Raw genomic sequence first — 24,257 nt, 5'->3', positions numbered from 1 at the left:
TGTAGGAGCAGGCTGGGGATGTAGAACAGATGAGGCCGATTTGCTATGTGGGTTAAAAGAGAGGGGAGGATCAAGCCATGACTCTTGGGATGGTGGTACCATAACTAGATATAGGGAGCTTTGGAGGAAGGCTGGGTCTAGAGGCAAAGATGGTAAATCCCACTTTGTTTCTTGAAACCACCTATGGAACATCCAGGTGACGGTGTCCAGCCTGCAGATAATGCATGACCGAAATTCAGGACGCAGGTTTGGGCTGGATACGTGCATCCTGAACTATAACTGAACCCAAGGAAGCAGATGAGCGAAGAGATTAAAGAGCAGGGGAAAGGGCCTAGGAGGGAGCCAAGAGGGGCTCCCACAGTGTGTGTGGGGTGGTAGTGGGGAGGCAGAAACCAGATGATATTTGAGGAAAGGAGACTGAGTAGTAGTTGGGCAGCTTTGATGAGAGTCAGGAGGGAACCAGAAGAGGCAGGGAGTGGTTGGGTGGGCAGGGTCAGAGAAGACTGAGAAAAATCCTTCAGCATGAAGCAGCTTTGGGAACTTTGGAGAGAGCAGTTTCAGTAAAGTAGTCAGGGCCCAATGTCAGTTTGGAAGGGGCTGAGAAATGAGGGAGAGCTGAGGAAAGGGAGGGAATAATTGCATGTGGTTTCTTCTAGGTGTTTGGTTGTGGATTAGAGAAGATTCATAGGATGATAGCTTGAGATGGCAGTTACGCGAAGGTTTTAAAAGTTCTTTGAGGTTATTGATTTGGCTTTGTTTGTAGGCCCAGGGAAGGAACCCTTAGATAAAGGACAGGCTCTCTGAAGAGACCTGAGGTGTTTGGAACAAGTAGAGGAGCTGACCTTAAGAGGAGAAAGGCTCTTTCTTCATTAGGGACCAGAGCAAAGGAGAGCCTGTTGGGGGTTTTGAAATTAGAGTGAGAGAAGAGGGGGCTGACAGCAGCAGGCTTCAGGAGGTGAAGCCCACCCATTCATTTTACAGATGAGAAGCCCATGCTGCAATCAAGAAAAGAATCTAGGCTTTCTAAGAAGGCCCTTCCTTATTACCAGTGCAGTGCAGCTGTGGCCCAAAAGACTTTAAAATAAGGAAGGGCTGGAAGCCCTTTGCAGGGAAGCTGCCATCATCCAGGCCTCTCACTCGCTTTGTTTTCAGTGGCTTCTGTCCATTCTGCGGCCCTCCTCCGTCTGCTTTTCTTCCACTCCTGTTTGGTGCTTGCGTCTGAAAGGTGGCTTCTCAGGGTGGCCTCTGCATCGGGAGGAGCCCACCTGGGAGAGGGAAGCTTGCCCTTCTTTCATAGGGCAGAAAACAAAGGATCAGAAAGATTGAAGGATGGCGTCAGGGTGATTGAGCCAAAAGCAGAAGCCCAACCTTGTGAACACAAGTGCCCTGCGCTCCAGGCTCTGCATGGGCCGGTGTCATGTCAGCTGGATTTGCCATTTTGTAGAAAGGAGTTTTTCCTTAATGTTTGATCTTGGTAGCGGTTTCTTTCTCCTTTTGTGTAGCCACTGCAAGTCACTATCCCCCTCAATTTTATCTTTTCATTGAAAACAAACTTGAAAATGTGAAATCTTGGTGTTCCAAAACACGAATCCATTTTACGTGTCCCTTTGCTCCTCGTTCTTTAGTGAACTAGTTTCCGTCATAATCACCATGGTGATGCTTTTTTGCTGGCATTCTCAGTCTGTTTCTTAGAGGCCTCCATTCCCTCCATGTGCCATGATCTTATGTAGCTCTGTCCCCATTTCTAGAACCCCTTGGACTTTGGATAGTCTTCTTGAGACTACACCACGATTATGCCGTTTCTCACTCTTTTCACTCTTGTTCAGAAGCATCCTCACTTGCTGTGCTTCAGTTATGTTTCCAGATGATTAACTTCCCTTTTCCTTATTGCCTTCTGGACAAGATGTTTTTATTTATCTAGGATGTAAGAACTGGAAGTTCAGATTACATTGTCCTTAAGGAACGTGGGTGTGTTTTCTTGTTCTCGTTGCATGGATAAGCCAGGTGTTTGAATACCTTAATGATGTTGGTGCTTTGTCTCAAAGGAGACATCACATAAAAATGTACGGAGCCCTGAGACACCTCCCTCCATCTCTTGCTGGTGGTAACAGAAGGAAAAAACTAACCCTTCCTTCCTTGGACATTCCTGCTCTTCTTTCCCGGCTCCCTGGGAATTGCGCTCCCATGGATGACTGCCAGACTCGAAGGGTGTATTACAAGGTGTTAGGCATAGACCAGCCCCCTCTCCCCAACCACTGCCCGTCGCTGGCCCCCATGCTCCAGCTCAGACACAAAGGCACTTTTCTCTTGATTCTGTTGAGTAGTTTTTACCCCTCCACCTCCTTCCTGGTATAGAGAGAGGCCCAAAGTAACTGTGAGTGACCCATAATCCAGCTGACTGAGAATGGCTGGCAGGCGCAAGACTGAGTGTTGCCAGTTTTGAACTTCAGCAGGGCAGCAGTAATCACTGACTGATAAATAAAATCCCCTTCCTTCATTTTGTAATTCCATTATAATTTTGGTAATGTGTAGACTAGAGGGGCTTTTAAGCAGTGGAGAAGTCAGGGGAAGAGTAGTTCAAGGACAGCTGCTAAGAAGCCTTTTTAATAGGGAAGTCAGAGTTCCTCACCTGCTGAATGAAATTTTACCCGGCTGCACGGTGGCTATCACGTGATGATCATTTTGCTTTTTCCCTGTGTTTAAAGGTACAAGCAATGGGACAATGGCTTGTTGGGACATGAGGTTCCAGTTGCCAATTTCTAGTCATTGTCATCCTTCAAGGGCCCGAATCAGACGCCTCTTAATGCATCCTCTGTACCAGTCATGGGTAATTGCAGGTAAGATGTAGGCTTGTTTTTCAAGTTTTTAAAGCTTAGAGATTTCCTTAGAATTTATCCTATTTGTCAGACTTTTGCTTTTGTTTTTTTTGTTCTCTACTGTATACATGGATCAGACCCTTGCTTTTGGGATAGATGTGAATCGCAAAAGAATCCATTTCTGGGTGTTAGGTGACATATAGACTGGTCCAAGAACAGCATTTCAGAAGGCCCCTCAGTTCATCATTCTGTCTCTCCTGGTAAATGCTGCAAAATTAGCTAAAAATGTGGAGGGAGCTCCGTTTCCTTCTAATCCCTATGCTTGAGTACATTCTTACACTCAAGGGTCTTATCGTGACTTGTCAGCTAGGTGAAGAAGGGTGGAGAGTCGCCAGTGAAGTTAAGTTTAGTTGCTGGTAAAAGTCAGTAATAGATTATTAAAGGGATGGTGTTTGAACATTTAGAACAGGAACAGTAATCGCCAAGATTCACACAGCTCTATCAAGATCCGGTCTTCCCAGTGGTGTCATTTCCCTTCTTAACAGTGTTACCAGACTAATAGACCAGAGCAGTAACAGAAACTCGTAGGCTAGATGAGTGGGCTTAGGGGAACTGGGAAATGGTTGCTTGAGTGAACTAAAAATGTGATCATTAATGGATCCTTAGCTCTTCAAGGGTTAACTCCGCTTTTTACCTTGCATGTAGCTTACACAATTGGGAGGACCCTTTTCTGACCCCCTGTCAAAAAATATGGAAATTAATTGGACAGAAGTTCCTGCAGTAGTGGTTCCCATGCTTTTGAGTCCAAGGCTAGTCTGAAAAAATGATGACTGGAAGAATTCAGCACACCTCAGAGATATTCTCATAGATAAGAATACTGTGGTCCTGACGGGGGTTTTTTGGGTTTGTTACCATAAAAAGATTATCACCAATTTTGGATCCATTAAAATTCTTCATGTAGCAAATACGCAGAGTAGTCTCCTGACAAATGCTTATCTCAGATCTGAATGGGTTTAGAATAATGAAGAAGGAAGCTTCGTGCATGGTTACTCTGATTCACTTCCCTGCCCCTTTTTGACTAAAGATGAAAAAATAGTCAGATATAAGAGATGAGCTTTGAGAATAGCCAGTAGGTTAGTGGTGCGGTAGGTAGTCTTGGTTGTAGTGAAACTGTAGAGGGAAAAATAGAGAAGGGTGTGTGTATGTTTACATTTCCTGTACATTTCTAAAGGGCTTCCATTTTAGGATGCCAGGGCATTCATTTTCCTGTGAGATGCATAGTGATGGAATAGAATGTGCTAGGGACTCCAGAAAAAGCTCACCCATTAGACACAGACAGCATCTAAGCTCATCCTGGATTTAAGGGTAGAGGATGGGGGAGGGAACTCTTGTTTTCATAAAATTAGCTCCAATGGAAGAGATCCATAGTAAGTGCTTAATTAAAAATGTTTTGACTTGGCCCTGTATTTTTTCCCTGACAGTTGGCTAAAGTACCAGGCCCAAAGGGTTGCCGTGTTTAGAGTCGGTCTGGAACATTACACTGTCTTTATGGAGGAATCTCACTGAGTTTTATAGGCAAAGTGGTAGGTGGGATTTCTAATAATCTTAGAGGATTGGAAAAGAATTCAGAGTAGCCCGAGGTAGAGGAATCATTCCTTGGCACCTGTGACCCCAACACACCATAAAGATCCGGCTTGATGGGGAAAGGAGGACAGCTGGGAAGAAGAAAGGTAGAAAAGGACTGTATTTCATATTAGATTAAAATTCGAATGAGACTTCAGTAATAATAATAGTAATAGTAAATTTAGCTGACATTTATGTAGTGCTTACTGCGTACCAGGCAGTGTCCTAAGCATTGTACAGTTATTATCCTTTGATCCTTACAGCAACCCTCAGAGGTAGGTGCTGTTAGCTTCATTTTACAGATAGAGAAACTGAAGCCCACAGGGTTAGGTCACACAGCTAGTAAATGTCTGAGGTGGGATTTGAACCTCAGATCTTCCTCGCCTCAGGCCCAGAGCTCCGTCTACCGTGCCAGTGGCTGCAGTAATAAGGCTCTTATTCGAATGGCATGAAGGGTCTGGGTGTTATAGCCACATAGCAGTGAGGGCCCTCCCTCTTCCTGCCCTCAGCAGCAGCTGCCAGCGTTCTCCCTCCATCTCGTCTCTAGAATAGGTCCGCTTAAGTTTTACTTCTAAGAACTTCACTTCAGGCCAGTGCTCGGTGGAGGTCCTGGGGAAAGAGGCCACGGGGCAGCCCTGACTGGACCCGCTGGGAAAGCTTGGAGAGTAATTCTGCGGGTCTTGTGTCTCCCTTAGCTGTTCAAGGCAACAACGAGGTGTCCATGTGGGACATGGAGACGGGGGACAGACGGTTCACGCTCTGGGCCAGCGGCGCGCCTCCTCTTTCCGAGTTACAGGTTTGGCTTCACTTTATCCTGGAAGGACCAGCATTATTTCCTACTCTAAGCACTCTTCTGGAATTCTGCTGAATCTGGTTTCTGTCGTGGCCGTGGCTCTTTTCTAATCTGGATGTTTCATAAGGCAGAACGCCACGTGGCCGTGTTTCTTTCCTCCCCTTTTTGTCTAAGATTACTTAGGGTATGTAGTCTCTTTTAAAGTTAGGGACATCTCCGCAAGAACTGTGTTGTCTCATTTAATTCTTTAATTCTGATTGTCTTGCAACTAATAGTTTCTTTTGCACTTAATTCTTATTAATTTTTCTTAGTAGAAACAAAAGTACTGTTATTATATCCTTAAGGAATAATAAATTTTCTTTGACTGTACGTTTTTGTCAGGTAGATTCAAAGTTTCTTTTGGTTCTGGCGGCACTCAACACTAACCCTAAAAATGAAATACAAAGATGCCAGAGAAGTCAGCAGTCCATTCATCTGGTTAGAATGTTATAAGGAAAACAAGTTCTTGAGACCCTGGGGGCGGAGGGGCGAGGCAGGGAAAGGGAAAGGAGCCAGATCTCTGTGCCAGACACACACATCTTAAGGTAACTGATGGCTGCTACGAGAAAGGGTTTGAGTGATCATAAACAGATCTTCAGGGACAGCGGAAGTATTTTCAAAAGCCACATCTCTTATTTGATGTAAACTGATGATTTCACTCAAATTTCGTAAAGAAAAGATACATGCGTACTAATCTGGGCCCATTTTTGTTCCTTCTCAGCCTTCCTCACACAGCGTTCATGGGATCTACTGCAGTCCTGCAGATGGAAACCCTATCCTTTTAACAGCGGGCTCTGACATGAAGATAAGGTACACAGCTCTGCCTGCCAGGAGACACGGGACAGTTGGTGGGTGGGGGGAGGAAGCTCTTTTCAGTTTTGGCTACCAGAAGACCAGCTTTTTAAAAATTAGAAATATTGGCTTTATATTCGTGCTTAAGATCGTTTATATTTTGCCAGGAAAGCTGTTAATGCTTTGTTTTATTTGTTTTGGGGGGTTTTTTTTGGTTTTTCGCAGGGCAGTTGGGGTTCAGTGACTTGCCCAAGGTCACACAGCTAGTACATGTGTCAAGTGTCTGAGACTGGATTTGAACTCAGGTCCTCCTGACTCCAGGGCTGGTGCTGTACTCACTGTGCCACCTAGCTGCCCCAGTGCTTTGTTTTATAACTGATTTTAGGCTATTGTTTCTAGCAAATGTCGTGAAATCTGAAGTTCTCTTAAACCAGCATCAGCAGTTACTGTCTTGGGCATTCAGAAGTTAGTCACTGTTTACATTTTTTCCCCACAGATTTTGGGATCTGGCTTACCCAGAGAGGTCCTATATTGTTGCTGGCGGTAGTAGTTCACCATCCGTGTCCTACTATAGAAAGATCATTGAAGGCACAGAAGTTGTCCAGGTATGGCAGGCTTTCACACAGCTGTTTTGTTTTTTCAACTTTTGTTGTTGTGAGATGGCACAATCCTTGAATTCCTTAGGGCTCCCACAGAGTTTAGACAGTATCTAGTACTACCCCTTGGGTAAGTTGGGGCACTGAGGCTCAGAGGATCTAATCACTGGAGGTCACAGAGCTTGCGGCACCATTGGCTTCTAGCCCGCAGCCTCTCAACTTTCTAGCCATGGCTGTCTGCATCTTCCCTCATGGCTTTTCATAGTAGATTTTTAAATATCAGCAGTTAATTTCTGTGAAGCTTTTTCTTTTTAAAGCAAGCTGAGCTATATGCCCCAAATAAATGTTTTTCCATCATTCCTTAGATAGAAATTCACTCATTCAGTAATTTTCTGTTTTGAATGGCAGTTGGAAATTGTCTTGGTTGAAAATAATCATCATATAAACCACGTCACTGTAGAGTAATTAGATTGATTCCACCAACTACATAGGGATATCATATATCATTTTTCGTAACACTTTATTTTTAAAGTTCGACTTCCCTTGTAGCTTAGAGCACTTTAGAAAGAAGAATGCAAATGAACCATTGGGTTTAAGGCAAGGAGCCAGTAGTAACAAGTCAGAAAGCTGTGAGTTCTGTTACCTGTGCAAGGCCAGTCCTCCACTGCCTGAAGCTCTTGGTTTCAGTCCTAATTAGACCAGTATGGGATTGGTACATCCATTGTCCTTGACGTTACCTCTAGGCTGGTCCACGGAAAACAGTCTTGGGTTAGAGCCTCATTGTACTTTAGTCCTTGGGGTGGGGGGAAGAGAGCGTGCATATGTATGTGTGATTAAGGATGATCAAGGTCATCCTTTTAACCTTGTGTGCCATTGTAGCCAAGCTAACCCTCATCCAGCAGTAGGTAACTCACACAGATTGCAGCCCGATGCAGTTCACAAATGGGATGATGTTAGGCCTATCTAGGCAGTTTGACTGAATCAAAAGGATTCCATTAGCCAGAGAGTCACAAAGGAAAAGAACATATCTACTTTCAGTAGCTGTTGTTGATTTAGGCAAGTACAATTTTCACATAAGAAACATTATCCGTGATTGATATTTGTTTTTGTAATGTTGTGGGCCCTGTGGAGTGAATGCTGTCTTAATATTTATGTTTGACCTGTTTATTTTGAATCTCAGTTTTGTCTATCCTGTAATTTTCCTTCTTGAGGATAGATAATATGTATGAAATGTGTTCTTTCTCAAGTGCCTGGTCTTGAGCAGGTTCTGAATTATTACTTCATTGTAGGCTCAAGCTGGATCCTGAAGGGGTCATAATTTCAAACAATGACCTTTACTGATAGACCTAGAAGAGAGGAGATAAGTCAGTCAGTAGATGTCTATTAAGTGAAGGCTGTGTGCCCCAAACTGTGCCATGCTCTTGGGATACCAAGAATGGCAAAAACAGGTCCCTCTCCCAAGGTGCTCGCAACCTAATGGGGTAGACAACCACGTACAAACAAGTTATGTGCATAGAACAAATAGGAAATGATAATGCAAAAAAGCTTTTTTATATCATAATATAAAAATTACCTCAAATATAGAGATTTAAAAGTTCCTTCTCCCCACGATAGGCTCCACCTTGAATGTTGGTGATGTGCAACCTTAGCTCCCATCCTGTCTGTTCTCCCTGGTTTTCAAAGAGATGTTTAAGGAGCTCATCCCCAAAGCCAGAATGCTCACCTAACCTAGCTGGTAAAGCCACCTTATAACCTTCTGGCCTTGTCTTTTTCCTTCCTTTGGACCTCTAATTAGGAAATTCAAAACAAACAGAAGATTGGACCTACAGATGACACCCCTCGAAGGGGCCCAGAATCTCTCCCTGTTGGCCATCATGACATCATCACAGATATCGCAACTTTCCAGACTACACAAGGCTTTATAGTAACTGCATCGAGAGATGGCATTGTGAAAGTGTGGAAATAGAAACTGCACTGATTTGTATAATTTGTAATAAGGAAATAAATAATATACTAGAATTTTCTATATAAAAAAGTATTTTTAGAAAACAGAACTGACTGAAGATGGAGGTGAAAAGTCTTATCATTAGTGTTGTCTTGCGTTTAATTAACAGCTTCCGGAATCATTGTGTTCCGTTCAGTACTGTGGCTGAGTTGAGAAAACCACACCAGAGGTGGTCATGAATCGCTCGATTGCATGGGATCTGATGCATTCCACCTTTCTTTGAGGAAGCGCTAGGGGAGTCGTGTTAGATTGTGGAGATGATGAATTTGAAGTGCCAAGATACAGCAGCTACTCATCAGCTGGTTTTACTTTAATCAGTTCAGTTCAACAGATGTTTTTTTCCTTGAAAAAGACGTCATGAAACGTTGCTCTCCAAGTCCTATCTGCTTTGTTCAACATGCTTGAAAATAAATTCCACTTGACATGTTCAAGTTGTATTTTTTTTAAACATGCAAACTTTGAAAGGGAGAAAACAAAAGTCCCCCAGTAGTTTGAGCCTTAGTGTGCTAGGCAAGTGAGGAGTTCTTAGATGTTCTTAGATACATGATGGAATCAGCCATTGGGCTTGGCTGACTTTTTAAACTAAATCTTTAACTGAAATTTGATGAGGGAAAAAACATCATGGCAATGTTAGATATGCCTGAAAATCCATTTGGTTATCTGAGCCTGCTCCGTGGTGGTTGGAAAATGTCACACAATAAAGACATTTTATGTGTTAGAAATGTTGGAGCTAGCCGATTTGTCAACTGGCACATAAGCTTAACCACAGGAAATGATTTAAAAAGTGGTGATGTCAATTCAAGAAAAAAAAAGTTTAAAAAAAGAAACCCCAACCCCCACCCCCACTGTGTAATCACTGTAAGAACCCTGTCCTGGCAGAGCTGAGACTTCAGAGGCAGCTCATGTAACCTGTACCTTACCAGAAGCTCCCTCTCCAGGGCCCCCTAGCAAAAGGCTAACCATACACACCTCCTCAGGACCACGCCCAGTATACTTTTGCATGGCTGTAATTGTCAGGGAGTTTTCTGAATCTTAATTTAGAAAAATAAAAACTTTCATTACTTTTTCAGAAGAATTTGAGTTTGATTTAGGGGGCTTCCCTGGCACCTAGATACCCCTGATGGTTTCTAGGTATGCAGTCCCATCCTCAGACCCATTTTGATGTAGAGGCCATCAATCAGCACTTCAGAAGATCCACAGTTTCATTGCTGTGGGGTTCTCCCTTCCATTGACAGAGCTCAGAACTCTTCTGTGCCTCAGTGTGGTCAAAAAGGTTTATAATGGAGCCCTTTGAAACTGACCTTGTGCTGTGTAGTCAGCAAAGCCTTTGAGAATATGGGACCACTTCCAGGCCAGCAAGAGGGGAGTCACTGAAGTCAATAAGTGAATACCTTGACCTGTTTCCTCAAGAGAGCTGCTCCCTATGCTTCAAGACTCAGGAACTAGAAAGATTTCAGTTCTGTACCCATGTGTATTTGCTCTCTGCTTCTTCATCAGAGGTCTAATGAAACATGCTCATCTGTGGCCACTGGCTAGCTACATTTCCTAACCTGTTTTGATTTTTATTAATATTTCTGAATCAGTGTAGAATCTAAGACTTGGTTCAACATCATTTGTATTAGTGACGATTCTAAATAGTCTTGTAATGCTGTTTTAAAGAAAGATGGAAATATTATACTCACCAAAGTACAAATCTTCTGTGCCTCTTCAGAGTCACGTGAGATCTACATGGCGCTCATTTTCTGTCTGTAGTGAGGAATGTTATTTTTCAGCGAGGAAATTCCCTTTTCAGCATGAATTCAGTTATATAAGTTTTAAGCTTAGAAGACCAGAAAATTGAAAACGATCTCCTGGTGAAGAAGTGTTCTTAAAAAACAATCCAAGTCTCCCAGTTAGTTTTTCCTAATTATAAAGATGAGGTTCCAGGCTTGCTTCTGACATATCCTGGCTATGTGACCATGGATGAGTCTCCTTGTCCCAGTCAACTACCTTGGTGCAAGAGATTCCTTCTACCTGAGGAGGTCCCTGTGTGAATAAAGACTTGTACACCGCCCCCCCCCCCCCAGTCCCTCCTCAACGATGACAACAGATCAGTAAAGCCTACCACCCTTTCACAGACCCACCCTTCAGCTGCGGTCCACTGGTTCGTAACCAAGATTCCCAGGTTCAGGATTTCATGCCAGTTAGCCATTAGCTCTGTACATGACTGAGCCCCACCATAAAAGGCTGTCATCAGGTTATCCTAAAGACTAGAATGATAAAACAGATATGTGTTAATGTACACGTGCTGAGAAGCATAGTGACTTGGCCTAATTAGGAAATACAATGTGGCCTCTTTATGTAGCATTTTGTCCACAATCTCCATAGAAGTCCTGTTAAACATATTTATAATTAAAAGGATACAGAGCCGGTGGCGGGGGGGGGGGGGGGGGGGGGGGGGTGCAGGAAGTATATTGGAAATAAATTCTACATAAACTACAACAGTGAACATTTTTCAAAATGTTTAACTTGTAACTTTAAACTTCCCCTGGATCTATGGAAGACTTTTCTACTTGACCTTGTCAGTTTCCTGAGAAAGCTGCCACTTATAAACTTAGCACTAACATTCCTCTGGTTATTGCTGTTCACTGCCATCAGATACATGGCAGCCAACCAACACAGAACTGATTTCTGTAGAAAGAATTGGGAGAAAATTGCAAGATGCTGATTAATCTATGTATACATACACATATCCATATATACATATATATATATATTTATCTATTAGATGTGGCAAGGAGAAAGGAAGGAGGTTTGTCTCAAAGGGGTCATTAAGCCTGTTTCTACAGACTATTGGGTTGAACTTCTTTTGAATTTCATCTAAATATTGCATAATCCAGAAAGTCTGACTCACTGCCCTGCTGTGCAAGAATCATGGGAGCCATAGACTTGGACTAATTATTAATTCATTTGTTTCAGAGTGAGTGTTCTACCTTGACAAATCAGACCTGTCTATTTACTTGGCTCCTGGTCACTAAATTCAACTTCAGTGACGAGAGCTCTCAATTAACTGGGCTTTTTTCCCTTAGTATTTCATTTTCAGGCAAGAGAGGCTAGTCTTCAAAAAAATAAAAACCAAACAACTAAGTTGACAGATGGGATTTATTTATTTTTCAAAAATAAGCTTCCAGCCTAGGCTCTGGAGCTTGTCCACACTGAGGCCAATCTCATGTCTTGTACACCTACAGTCTAATACAATAAGAATTCATAATCAGATGACAGGTATTAGAAGCAACCTCAATCACCAACAAAAAAGGTCATTTTACTTACCAAAGCAGAAATAGACTGGTATGGTTCTGACATTTTTTCAGTAACCAGAACTGAACAACAACAACCAAAAAAAACCCCAAACCTCTGCTGAAATTAGCGAAAAATTCAGTTAACTAGAACTTCTCTTAAAAAAAAGAATGCAGCTAAGGTATTTTTTCTCCATTATTTGACAATCTGAACTTGAATGTTCCCCACCTACATTGGGGAAAAACGAACCAAATAAACCACAAAACCAACAGATATATGCTGTACTTCGCATTAAGTTGTCATTTCCTCCTGAGTGAAAATATTATGTAAAGCTCCTTGGAGCTCTTGGTACCCTGAAGTCTGTGGAAGCTGGGTCTGTGGTTTTGCCTGAGTGAGGTGGGCAGAACTTGGGGTGTGGTGGGGCTTCTCTTGCAGGTGAGATGAAGAGGTATGGAGAAGAAATCTGGCTCATGTATTAAAGACTGACCCACCCACACCCATCTGGGCTGATGAATGGGAATAAATCTAGGGAAGGACTGCAGCATCCCGATCTCAGGAGTCAGTAAATGACAACCCGGCTGACCCAATCTTTCCTTCTGAAAGGAAATGGTGGCACAGGGACCAACAGTACAGAGTGCTTGAGGAAAAAGGCAGGGGGTTAGGATGGCCAAGCAGCATGTGAAAATAACCTAAAGCAAAACCACCACCACAACAATGCCTTTTTGAGCATGAAACAGTTCTAAGTGGAGAAGGTAAGCTGGGCATGTATAAATCAGACTGGAGTATAGTTTGCAAAATCCAACACCATTGCCGTGAGCACGTGTGCACATGTTCTTTACATGACCCACGGTTCATGTCTGCAATCTGTAAGCATCAGACTTTTCAATGTGCTTAAATATGACTGCAAACAGCACCTGGAAATTCTTTGATTCTTCAATCCTTCATTGGTCATAGTACTCTGAAACCTCAGTCCATTGTTGGAATGGTCTGTGTCTCTTCACATAAATGCTAAGACAAGGCGTACATACGACAGGGCCAACAGTATGCCCCAGTCAGTGTCACTCAGTAACATCAAATTCAGTCACAGCCCCAAGTTTCTAAATTCAGGAGGTTTATCCCCATGCAAACATGACTTCCTGACTGTGGGTTCAGTTCCTTAAGCTTCTTAGGCCGGTCCTGTGAACACAATGACTTGCCACGCCGGCACCTAACGCAAACTGACGTTGTGCTTGGCAGCTTCTTAAAGATGAGGCTTGGGAACGATGCTTGGCATGTTGTTTCCAGTTTTAAGGAGACGGGGCATACTCCTGGTATAGCCATTAGCGTTCCAAACAACATTACCCTGTACTACTCTTGAGAGAGGTTTTTTGGACAGAAACTTTGCTCTGAATGGTCCAGCATCGGCAAGGCTACAGAGAAGAGAAAGAAGGAAAACACATCAGAACGTGAAGAAAGCCAATTTTATCCAACTTTGAATAAAAATTTAGTGGTTCCTCTACCTTCTAAAATTACTTTTTGTTCATCTTTTTACCTCAGGATCCTAGAGCTAGAAGCAACCTTAGAACTCATCTAGTCTAGTCCCCTCATTTTACAAAGGAAAAAACGGGTTCAGAGAAGCTGTGCTTTCCCTGTCGTCCCTCATTTTTCATTTTTACTTTTTTGTGATATTTTTAAAGTTGTGCGTGTGGCCAGTTCCTATGCTGTAAGCCTTATGTTCCTTGGTCCTGGTGCTTGGTCTCCACAATTCACTGCTTTTGTATTTACTCCACCAATAAGTGAACAATGGAAAGGAACAGACAAAACTCCAAATAGTCAATTTGGCAAATTATCAGAAGCTCTGCAAAAATGTTTGGTGGAGAAAAGAAAGATAGAAAAGACTCACGTTAAAAATAGCTTCTGTTGTATCAAAATAAAAGGAAACTCAAGGGGGGCCTACTTATTCGGGAATGGCTAAAGTAATTGTTGGTATGTAAATGTAATGGACTGTTGCGCCAAAGGAAATAATGAGCTGGACAGACTGAGGGGAGCCCAGGGAGATCTGTGCGAACAGATGCAGAGCTAGAACAGGCAGAGCTAGAACAACTCATCTAAAAACATCATTACAGAGAAAAACAACTGGCCGTGACGTTGGAACTCCAGTCAACACAAGACAACACAAGAGCAAACCAGGAGAATGAAGAAGGATGTCACTCCCTCCTGACAGAGAGGCACTGAACTCCAAATGCATGAGGTTGTTGGACGAGTCAATGAGGGAAATCTGCTCCATTTGACAATACATATTCATTATAAGGCTTTCCCTTATTTTCTTGTTGAATTGGAGAGAGCAGAGTAGAAGGGAGAAAATAAATGTTCAATGGAAAAAATTAAATACTAAAAATATTTGTTGGGAAACAAATACTAGAAATGCCAGTTCAAATTAGGTCAGGAAGGAGTGGGGCAGGTTAGGGGAGGAGGAAGAATTGTACTGAATTGTGGATGTCAAGGTCCATGTAGCGCAGGCATAGTAAAGAATAAACTAAAGAGCTTTTGCCTATTACCAGAATTACACACACACACACACACACATACACCCCCCACATATGCCTGTTTATCTATCTATATATAGATTTTGCCTATTATCAGAATTACCTTTGAGATGCACACATGTTACATGTATATAGATAATTATATCTATATAGAGAGATTTTACCTATTATCAGAATTACCTTTGAGATATATACATATAATATACATACACGTACGTATGAGTTCATATATATGTATGTGAGTGTGTAGATAACACACACACACATAAATAATTATCCCCCTCCATTCAGAAGATAGACACTCTTGAAAGTAGCTTTTTGACAGATACAATTTTCCTACAGTAGTTGGTTAAACTGTCCTGGCTCCAGTCCCCCATTCACTTTAAGGGCCAGGCAGAAGCAATTTCCTGACTGGCTACCATAACGAACAGGTGACTGCCTGCCTTTTACTATCTCTAGGCTGACAGAGCTCACCACAAAGCTTCCCTGGACAGTCAACCCTGGCTGGCCATCTGGCTCCTTAGTTGTTCATGGTCTGACATGCTTCCTTCCTAATCTGACAAGCACCATTTATCCTTCACCTCTGCCTCAGAAAGCCCAGGGGAGGAATGAGCCAATTCTCACTCAAGCTGTCCTGAGGAACTGCAAAGTCATCTTTGTTGCTCGTCATGCTCCCCATACACAGCTGGTACTATTATCTCAGGCAGTCTCTGGTGTTCATTCCAATCTGCTGCCTTTCTACTCACATTTCCTGTGCACAGTACGACTAAGGGGTGCCAGGGGAAGCTGTGTGGGCTTATCTTCTGTTGCATTTATTGGATGCTGAGAGACAAATCTGACAAGGTTCAGCCAACATAAACTGTGAGAAATCTCACAAATAATGCCATTGACTTCCTGTCTGAATCCCTTAATGCCCTCTCAATTTGACAGCAATGCCATCATTTACGATACATACAGGAGATGCCCTTGGCATACCTAGAGTTATTTGGAAAAGGGGAAAAAATAAAGCACCTTCCCTTCCACAACTTATTAGAGCTAGCCATTCAGGGTATCTCTAGAGAACACAGTGTTTCGAAGACCTTTTTAATTTTATAGATTGTTTCATGGGATATCTTCGTAGTCCCTAAGGTGCCCAGGAAACCAGGATGAATTCATGTAAATACAACCTACCTCATTGTAGCAGCTACCCTAAATCCCTACCCCAGGGCCTGTCAAATGACACTCATATGACACCTTCGGTTTAAAAGAGTTATTAGACTAGCTTCACAAGCCTTTTTTAATGCTGCACTTCAGGAGGCATTTGCTGCTGGACAGTTCCCTGGATGCTTACTTAGCACTAGGGGAGTTAAAAATTCTCTCTCAGCTTCAAATCAGGCTGAAAAACCCATAAAAATAAAACACAAATACACCTAATTTGATGGGAACATTTCTTTTCCCAATCTTCATCAGAGCTCAGGAAATGAACATAATTCATAATGAAACTACTTATCAAGGGTAGTCCTGATACGTAGTTTCTGGCATATGCAGAGGCCTCATGACTTGTTGGAGAGACCTAGGGACTGGAAGGTAGGAGACAGTTGGCTTCAGGTTCCACCTTGGGCACTTACTAGCAGTGTGACCTTGGGCAAATGATTTGAACTCTCTGAGCTTCTGTTTCCTTATGTACAAGATGGGGATAATAATATCTGTATTGCCTACTTAACAAGTCTTAGGGGAATGAAATGAGATAATGTATGTACAACACTCTGTAAGTTTTCGAATCACAGCTCAAGACCTAGCTGGTCATTATTTCTAGAATGGAGAGATGTATGCTTGTAAAGAACTTACAATTCCAGAAGCATGCTAGTGTCTCTCTCCTACAAACTCAGAACTGAATTTGTTTTCTAAAGCACATCAAAAAGAAACAGATGCAGAAGGGAGAGCTGGAAATACTTCTGATAACAATGAAATCCATTTGTCTGGGCTAACAGACACACGATAGAAGTTCCAACTTACAGGTGGCTTTGCCTGGTGGAAGGCTGCTTTGGTTCTGGAACATTCACTTTACTGCATTTTGCTTTGAAGTTTAATGGTGGATACCTGTTGATTGCACCTAGGGAGAGAGCAGGTTGTAGTTAGGTTAGCATGTAGTTTTCTGTCAACATGATTGTAAATCTATATGCTATTTGATGTAGGACTTCGCACTTCTCACTACCTACTTCAGAAACAGACGTTAAACTTCTCAGCAGACTCATCTGTGTTGGTGTTGTGGCTGCCACTAACGCTAAGTGACTCCACTGTCAAAAAGGATTTCCAGGGAAGAACAACTGTTACTTTGCTATAAGATGCAGGACCACAAAAGGTGGCACAAGCCAACCACACCTGAACAGCCTTAAAGCCTCAGTGTCCAAATTCCTTCATCGTCTAAATCCCCTCACTACTGAGCCCTGACATGTCCGAGAGCTTCAACAATCGCCTCTGAGGCATCCTGCTGGACTTTCCGGAAGGATCCCCATATCAGAGACTGGGGGAGTCAATCCACACAGCCGATTGGCAGATGCTTCTCATCGCAAACTAAAGAGCCAAGGTTGGGGGGTGCATTCTGAGGATGGAGGAGCTGTGTCAACTGCTGCATCAACTCCCAGAATCCTCTCCTGATTTGTGAACATATCATTTGCCTCAGAACACAGATAAATAATAAATAGATTCTTCAAAACTTGATTTTGGGGGAGGTTTGCCTTAGTAACCTAATTTTAAAAATATTTTTATACATTTTATAAATATATATAGATATATATTTAATTTTATGTATTTCAGATTTTTTTCCACCCAATAGGAATTGCCATCCTTAATGCTTTATTTAGACATCTAAATAGCATTCTCTACTCTGGGACACTAATAATGATAATGGTGATGTTAACATTTTTTTAGCTCTGTTTTATGGAGGAGGACACTGAAGCTCAGAGAAGTTAAGTCACTTGTCCATGTTCACACACTTAGTAAATACTGGAGGTGGGACATGAGGCCCTGGCATTCTTGAGTCCAATGCCAGCACTTCATCTACTGTGTTACATGCTTCTTGTAAGGGGCAGAGCCTGGATTCCAGCCCAGGGCTCCTGGCTTCAAAGCCAGCTCTTCTTCCATTAGACCCCAATGAGATCTCAGTAACTTTCCCAATAACTTTCACTTGGATGCTAATCCCACCAAGAAGCCAAACAAAAAATGTAAATGAAAGGAAAATCTAAGGAAGAGAGGATCTGACCTCTAAATGAACTAATCTGGGTGAGAGTTTGCATTTTTTCCTTGTTCTGAAGGGTCAGAATGAAACCCTTTCCCAGGTTGTTGGAATGAACAGCCATTGCTTAACTGCCAAAGTGAATGACCTTTTCTCAGTCCTTATCCTTCTTGAGCTGTCTGCATCATTGTAAACAAACACCTTCTCCTTCTGGATACTTCTCCCCAGACAGGTTTTTGTGACTCTTTTCTCTCCTGGGTCTCCTTGTACCTGTTGGTCCATTTCTCTGTCTCCCTGGCTGACTCCTCATCACATCACACCACTAACTGTGGGTGCCCCCTTCCCTTTTCATACCATACTGTCTCTCTTGGTGGTCTCATCAGCTCCCCTGGGTTCAGTTATTATCTCCATGCAGATGATTTCCAGATTTATATATCTAAATATAGAGATGGATAGATAGATACAGCCCCAGTCTCTCTTAATTCCAATCACACATTTTTGAGTACTTCTTGAAAGGTCAAATTCAACAGATCTCTAACAGAATTTATTATCATTCCCCCACCCCCAACCTTACCATCTCCCCTACTGTCAAGGGCACTACTATCCTCCCAGCTATGCGGGTCAAAACCCGAGTCATCCTCAACTCCCCACTCTCACCCCAGGTATCTAAACCACTGCCAAATCTTGTCATTTCTACCTTCTCAGCATCACTCATCCACATCCCCTTCTCTCTACTCATTAAGGCATAAGCTCAGTTTGGGCCCTCATCACCTGTCATCTGGCCCACTGCAACACAGCCTTCTAAGTGGCCTCCCTGCCTTAAGTCTCTCTCCACTCCAGTCCACCCTACACTTAATTGCCAAGGGGACTTTTCTAAAGCCTTTGTCTGCTCATGGAGCTCAACCTCTAGGACTGAATAGAAAATGGTCCAACATTTCAGGTTCTCTCTAACCAGCCCCTTCCTACCTTTTCAGCCATCTTACACCTTACTCCCCCTCCACACATTCGATGATCCAGCCTACATCAGACCACTTGCACTTCTCTTGGGCAGGACACTCATCTCCCACCTCTCTGCCTTTGCATCTGCTCTCTCCCATGCCTGGAAAGCTCACCCCCTCACCTCCCATTCCTTCAAAACTCAGCTCCAATCAAAGACTCGGACGTGACCTAACAACAACCACAACCTCCCTACCTCAACGCCTTCCCTTTCAGATTCCCTTCACTTACTCTGCATAAATCTTGTACGTACCCATTTACTTGGGTGCCATCTCCCCCATCATCATCATCATCATCACAACTAACACTTACTATATGCCAGGCACTGTCCTAAGCCCTTTATAGTCACAATCTCATTGGATCCTCACAACAACCCTGGAAGTAGGTGCTATTATTATCCCATTTTCATTTGAGGAAACTGAAGCAAACAGGTTAAGTGACTTGCCTAGGGTCACACACAGCTAGGAAGGATCTGAGGCTGATTTGAACACAGGTCTTCTTGACTCCAGGTTCAGGGTTCTATGCACTGTGCTTTTTGAGGACTGGAACTGGTTCTATCTTTCTTGACTTCCCAGCCCTTAGCTCACAGTGCACAGAGCACAGCAAAAACTTAATGCTTTTTTTTTGACTGAATAACTCTTACAATTATGTGTTAAGAATAAGTAAGGCTCAGCCCAGTGTATGGGATTTGTCTTATTACTTCTTAGCACAAAGGCTTTCCTCCTTTCCAGACTCACAGCTCATGTTCCAGAGGGTAGAAGGTGCCAGATGTCTGACCTCCAGATGGGTGGTGGTGTGATTCTATGCTTTTCTCTCCAAAGGGTAGCAAATTGCTTTCACATATATCTTGCTTATGTTGAGTAGTTTGGGTTATATTTCTTTCTTTCTTTCCTTTTTTCGCAGAGATGGATCATTGATCTCAACATTTATGCTACTACTGGTTATGGCCGTTAACCACAGCACTCTCCCAGACCCTGCTGCTCCATGCACGACAACGTGTGTGCAGCTGCTGGGATGACTCCTTCTTCATAGGAACCCAATGTTGGACATGAAACATTCTGGAGCCTGCGATTCCCATCACACTTTATCACCCCTAGCTTTCTCTCTGACCATGAGGTAGGGATGTCTTCAGATCTTATCCTGTAAGTTATTAAACGAGTATCTTTTCAACATGTGGCTGATGCTGGCCATGTATAGGCACCAATGTGTCCAATAAAATCTCAGATCCTTCTTTAGCTTAAGCATATATTTCTAGTGCCTGTGAAGTTGCCATTTCCTGATATCAATCCCCAGGGTTGCACGCTATGAATATTTTCTTGGAACCACTGCCCATGGAGCAAAGAGCCTCAGGTCCAAATCAGGCTCTCTTCCTTCCTGCATAGTTGGGGAACTAGATGTCATTGCATTGATACAGCAAACTCCTTCTGCCAATGCAGGCAGATACCTTCTCTCCCACCTAAAGCCAACAAATAAGCCTAGATCACTGACAGGTCGAGTTACCTGCCAAGGGTCACACTGCTACTATGTCTCAGACTCAGGACTTGAACTCATGTCTCTCTGGCTTGCAGGCCAGCTTGCCATTCACTACACCCATCTCTCTTTTTCTCTGGTAAATCATTATTCCTTTCTGGCTCTCAGTTTCCTCTTCAATAAAGTGAGGGAGGGATCAGAGCTCAGGGAGATGTGACGTGCTTGATGGGCTGTCAGGGGGGAAAAGTATGATATTAGACTTACCCAGGGAACAGAACAAGGATCACTGGTAGAAATTTTAGAAAGGAAAGCTCCCCAACATTTAAGGCCATCTGGAGGAGGAATGGGATGCCTCAGAATGATAGCAGTAGAGACCTCTTTAAAGGTCTTCCAAAAGAGACTGGAGGGCTACTTGTTGGGGATTCTCTAGAAGGGACCATGGGGCTAGATGGTATTTGAGATTCCCTTTCAACCTGGACATTCTGTGTCTAAACCCACCCAGGGCTCGGCCTTAATTGCTTCGATTCTGAGTTCTGGTTGGGTCCACAAATCCCCAAGGGCCTCACACACCCCTAGGACTCCCCATGGAGTCTGTGGGTAGATTTCACAGGGTCTGTGAACTTAAAAACATGATTCTAAAAAGGGACCTCTTCAGACTGCCCCAGGAGTCTGTGACACATAAAAAAGCTTAGGTAGTATTTAAATATCGAGGGCATGCTTTTGGGGCAAGCTCAGTAAAGAAAGATGGTCGATGTTTCTTTTTTATGAGTGCAAGTTGCAGTAATTACTGGCACCACAAGAAATGAGAGGCCTTTTTGTAAGGCAGTGCTTTATTCTGATGGACAGAATGATGCCTCTGAAGATTTCAAATGCTGCCTCAGGATCTTGAATGAACACAAAACCAAGTCTAGCTTATTTCTTTCTGGCTCTTACTTTTAGTGTTCACGGATGAAACATAATTTTCCATGAAAGAGTACTATACTAATGTTACATGGCAGAAATTTCCAGTCCCTAACTCAATCGCACCCTGTAACCTCCCACGCTCCCAGACCCTGCTGCTCCATGCATCACAACGTGTGTGCAGCTGCTCAGATGACTCCTCCTTCCCAGCAACCCGAGGTCAGACATGAAACATTCCGGAGCCTGGGATTCCCATCACACTTGATCACCCCAGCTTTCTTTCTGATAATGCTGTTTGTTCCCCTGGAGGATGCCAAGGAGACACCCGAGTGCACGGCTGCCTCTCGGGCTATTTTATGAATGCTAAAGGAAGAGCTGAGCTACTTACGTCTGATGGAGTTTATAAAGGACTTCACAAACTTCACCCCATATCCATGGTCTGGTTTGTGACTTCGGCCCAGTTGGACCAAGTGTTGATCGAGGGGTGGGCTGGCTAATTCTTCTAATTCCTCATCATTGTGTGAGAGGCCAAAAGAGAACACAAATACCGCGTAACCTTGACATTTGGCCCGCAGGGATTCTTTCTTCAAGACTTTTCTGTCCAAATAACTTGTTTCTCCAGCAGACACCACAAAAATGACTTTGTTTTTTCTCTGGTTGGGTGCGCCTGAGAAGATATTATCTACCGTCCACTGCAGGGCATGACCCAAGAAAGCTTCACCGTTCAGCTGCCGAACTGATTCTTCGACGTGTCTCTTCATCAGGCGTTTATTGTTGTACGTGGTGAAATTGAATTCTGTCCTGACTGGGCTCGACTGAGTATTGGGTACAAAGCCTGGAGGAGCATGGCTCAGTAATGCAATCCGGTCCCCAACAGCAGAGGTCTTGGGTTCAAAGGCAACATCAAAGTTATCCAGCACTGCTTTCAGAAAAGCTTTCACATCCTCAAACTCAGCACTTCCCACATCTCGGGAGCCTTGGAAGAGGAAGGCTGCGTCGATGTAAGATGGGACTGCTGGAGGCTTAGCCTCCTCACATGAAACTTCTGGCTTGCATCTGTCTGCAAAGAAACAATCATTATTATTGTTACTAAAATGAAAAATGGATGGAAAAGAGGAAACCAGAGTCTCTGACCTTTGTCTTTTGGAGACTGCACAGACCTGTCTGTAAAAACCCAACTGTATATGCAATGGACTTCTAAACAAGTAGCCTAAGCAATTACAAAATGCTGGTGAATCTGTTTGAGGGCTCTACTGCACTAAACACTTTTAGTGTTCACAGAAGGCCTGAAGGGATAACAGGGATGCTGTTTTCTTTGCTGCATGATTCCTGCTTGGATCTTTGGTGGCCCATGTCCACTTGACTTCTGAATTTCAAATCTCATCTGTGCCCTGGGACCCTATGACTAGTGGAGATCCTGTAAAAAATGCTCTCACAATGAGGACACATTCGAACTCGGATCTTCCTGACTCTGGGACTGGAGTCAGGAAGACTCATCTTCCTGAGGTTCAAATCTGGCCTCAGATACTTTTTAGCTGCATGATCCTGGGCAAATCACTTAACCCTGTTTGCCTCAGCTTCCTCAATTGTAAAGTGAGCTGGAGAAGGTAACGGCAAACCACCTCCATATCTTTGCCAAGAAAACCCCAAATGGGGCCATGAAGAGTCAGACACGACTGAAAAAAACAACTGAATGACAAAATCCTTTGATCATGGTACCAGTGATCAAATAAGAAGATATCTGTAAGACACTTAACACAGTGTCTATAGAATACATAATAGGTGTTCAGTAAACGCTTGTTCCCTTCCTGCCCTTCCCCCGTCCAGAGGCAAGACACAGGTCAAGGCGACTGAAGATGGCCCCAGACACAGTGGGAGACCTTGGCCTTTTTAAGCTGAGGTCTTACTCTCAGTTTGTCTGAGGCAACACCCATTCAGTGATTAAGAGTAGGTAAGAATTGAGGCAAAAAAGGCCTAGTTTGCTAAATGAAAGAATCCACCTGGGAGAGAAAGACCCTCAGAGTTTCTGGCCAGAGCAGAAATAATTGCTATTTATGCTCATTCTGAGCCCTTAGAGCCCAATAAAAAGAATAAAAACACACACAAACATAGGAGGGGGAGTCAGGCGGGGGGCACTGGCTGCTGAGGGAGGGCCAGGATCAAGGGAGGCTGCAAGCTGAAGTTGTGGCTTGAGCTTCATCTTCAAGGAGCCACTCCAAGAAAGGAGAGACAGAGGACTTGGGGATTAAATAAGCCACTGCCACGATGGGTTACCCTTGACTTTCTTCCTGTGTCACTAAGTCATTGATCCTAGGGAGTCTCTGAGGCACAGAGTAGGGTCACACAGCTAATGTGTCAGAGTGAGGAAATCAGAATCAGAATAGCTAACATGTATATGGTGCTTCCGAGGTGTCCTACAACGTGCTAAGCATGTAACAATGATTATCTCATTTGATCCCGCAGGGTCAGTGCTGTTATTATCCCCGTTTTACAGCGGAGGAAACTGAGGCAAAAGGGTGGAGTGACTTGCTCAGGGTCACAGAGTTAGGAAGTGCGACTGAATTTGAACCCAGGTCTTCCTGGCTACAGGTCTAGCACCATGTGCACTGCGGCACCATCCAGCTTCCTGACACTAAGCCCAGCATCATATCCGTTCACCTTGTGTAGCTTCTGTGTTGTACACAGTAGGTAGTTAATAGATGCCTGGTGGATGAAAACATGATGTCACCATTCACCTTGCACATTGTCGTACATTCTGGACATTGTCATCTTCTCTTCTATCGTATCCTCCCTGGGGGAGCTCGGAACGCTCAACCCGGGGTCCATGCTGACCTCACTGGTCAGCATGGGATGACTCTGGACCCATAATCATATCAGCACCGTCATTGTTACTGGAAAGGGCATGCTAATCAACCCTGCTCTGGCTCTTGTTGTGAAGCCACATGTGGCTGAGTGTTCAGTGCCCAGTAAGAGTGTCCTAAATGCTTTCGATTCATTCATCGAGGGAAAAGTAGGGGAAACAGTATGAAATCCGTATCAGCGGCTGTGATGCAGCGGCCACGGTGGAACGCAATGGAGAGTTATGCCAGTGAAAGATAAATCAGTGTGGGGAAGCTGAGTGTGCCACAGGAAATGCCACGGATTAGTACTGGTGCTGGACTAATTAGAGACACGGCTACAGACAAATTATCTTTCTCTTGCTGAAATCTAGT

General features: G+C 43.5%; 2 protein-coding genes across 2 annotated transcripts in view; one reads left to right on the top strand and one right to left on the bottom strand.

Moving 5' to 3' along the window:
- The window catches only part of PIK3R4 (phosphoinositide-3-kinase regulatory subunit 4), a 70,891-nt gene extending 61,799 nt beyond the window's left edge, over nucleotides 1-9,092 (top strand). The window contains exons 17-21 of the mRNA XM_036760161.1: nucleotides 2,706-2,837; nucleotides 5,135-5,235; nucleotides 5,993-6,081; nucleotides 6,560-6,668; nucleotides 8,455-9,092. Of these exons, the coding sequence (XP_036616056.1) occupies nucleotides 2,706-2,837; nucleotides 5,135-5,235; nucleotides 5,993-6,081; nucleotides 6,560-6,668; nucleotides 8,455-8,625 (602 nt within the window). The 3' untranslated portion in view covers nucleotides 8,626-9,092. The remainder of the gene's footprint in view (nucleotides 1-2,705; nucleotides 2,838-5,134; nucleotides 5,236-5,992; nucleotides 6,082-6,559; nucleotides 6,669-8,454) is intronic.
- A 3,052-nt stretch (nucleotides 9,093-12,144) lies between these two features.
- COL6A6 (collagen type VI alpha 6 chain) overlaps nucleotides 12,145-24,257 on the bottom strand; it is a 113,492-nt gene continuing 101,379 nt past the window's right edge. Inside the window, exons 34-36 of the mRNA XM_036760312.1 lie at nucleotides 21,434-22,105; nucleotides 16,461-16,557; nucleotides 12,145-13,349 (exon numbers count right to left, since the gene is read on the bottom strand). Coding sequence (XP_036616207.1) covers nucleotides 13,181-13,349; nucleotides 16,461-16,557; nucleotides 21,434-22,105 — 938 coding nt within the window. The 3' untranslated portion in view covers nucleotides 12,145-13,180. The remainder of the gene's footprint in view (nucleotides 13,350-16,460; nucleotides 16,558-21,433; nucleotides 22,106-24,257) is intronic.

Source organism: Trichosurus vulpecula, chromosome 5 (genome assembly GCF_011100635.1).
Source record: "Trichosurus vulpecula isolate mTriVul1 chromosome 5, mTriVul1.pri, whole genome shotgun sequence".
NCBI lineage: Eukaryota > Metazoa > Chordata > Mammalia > Diprotodontia > Phalangeridae > Trichosurus > Trichosurus vulpecula.
The sequence above is the reverse complement of the archived record's forward strand: the minus strand, read 5'-3'. Positions and strand labels throughout refer to the sequence as shown.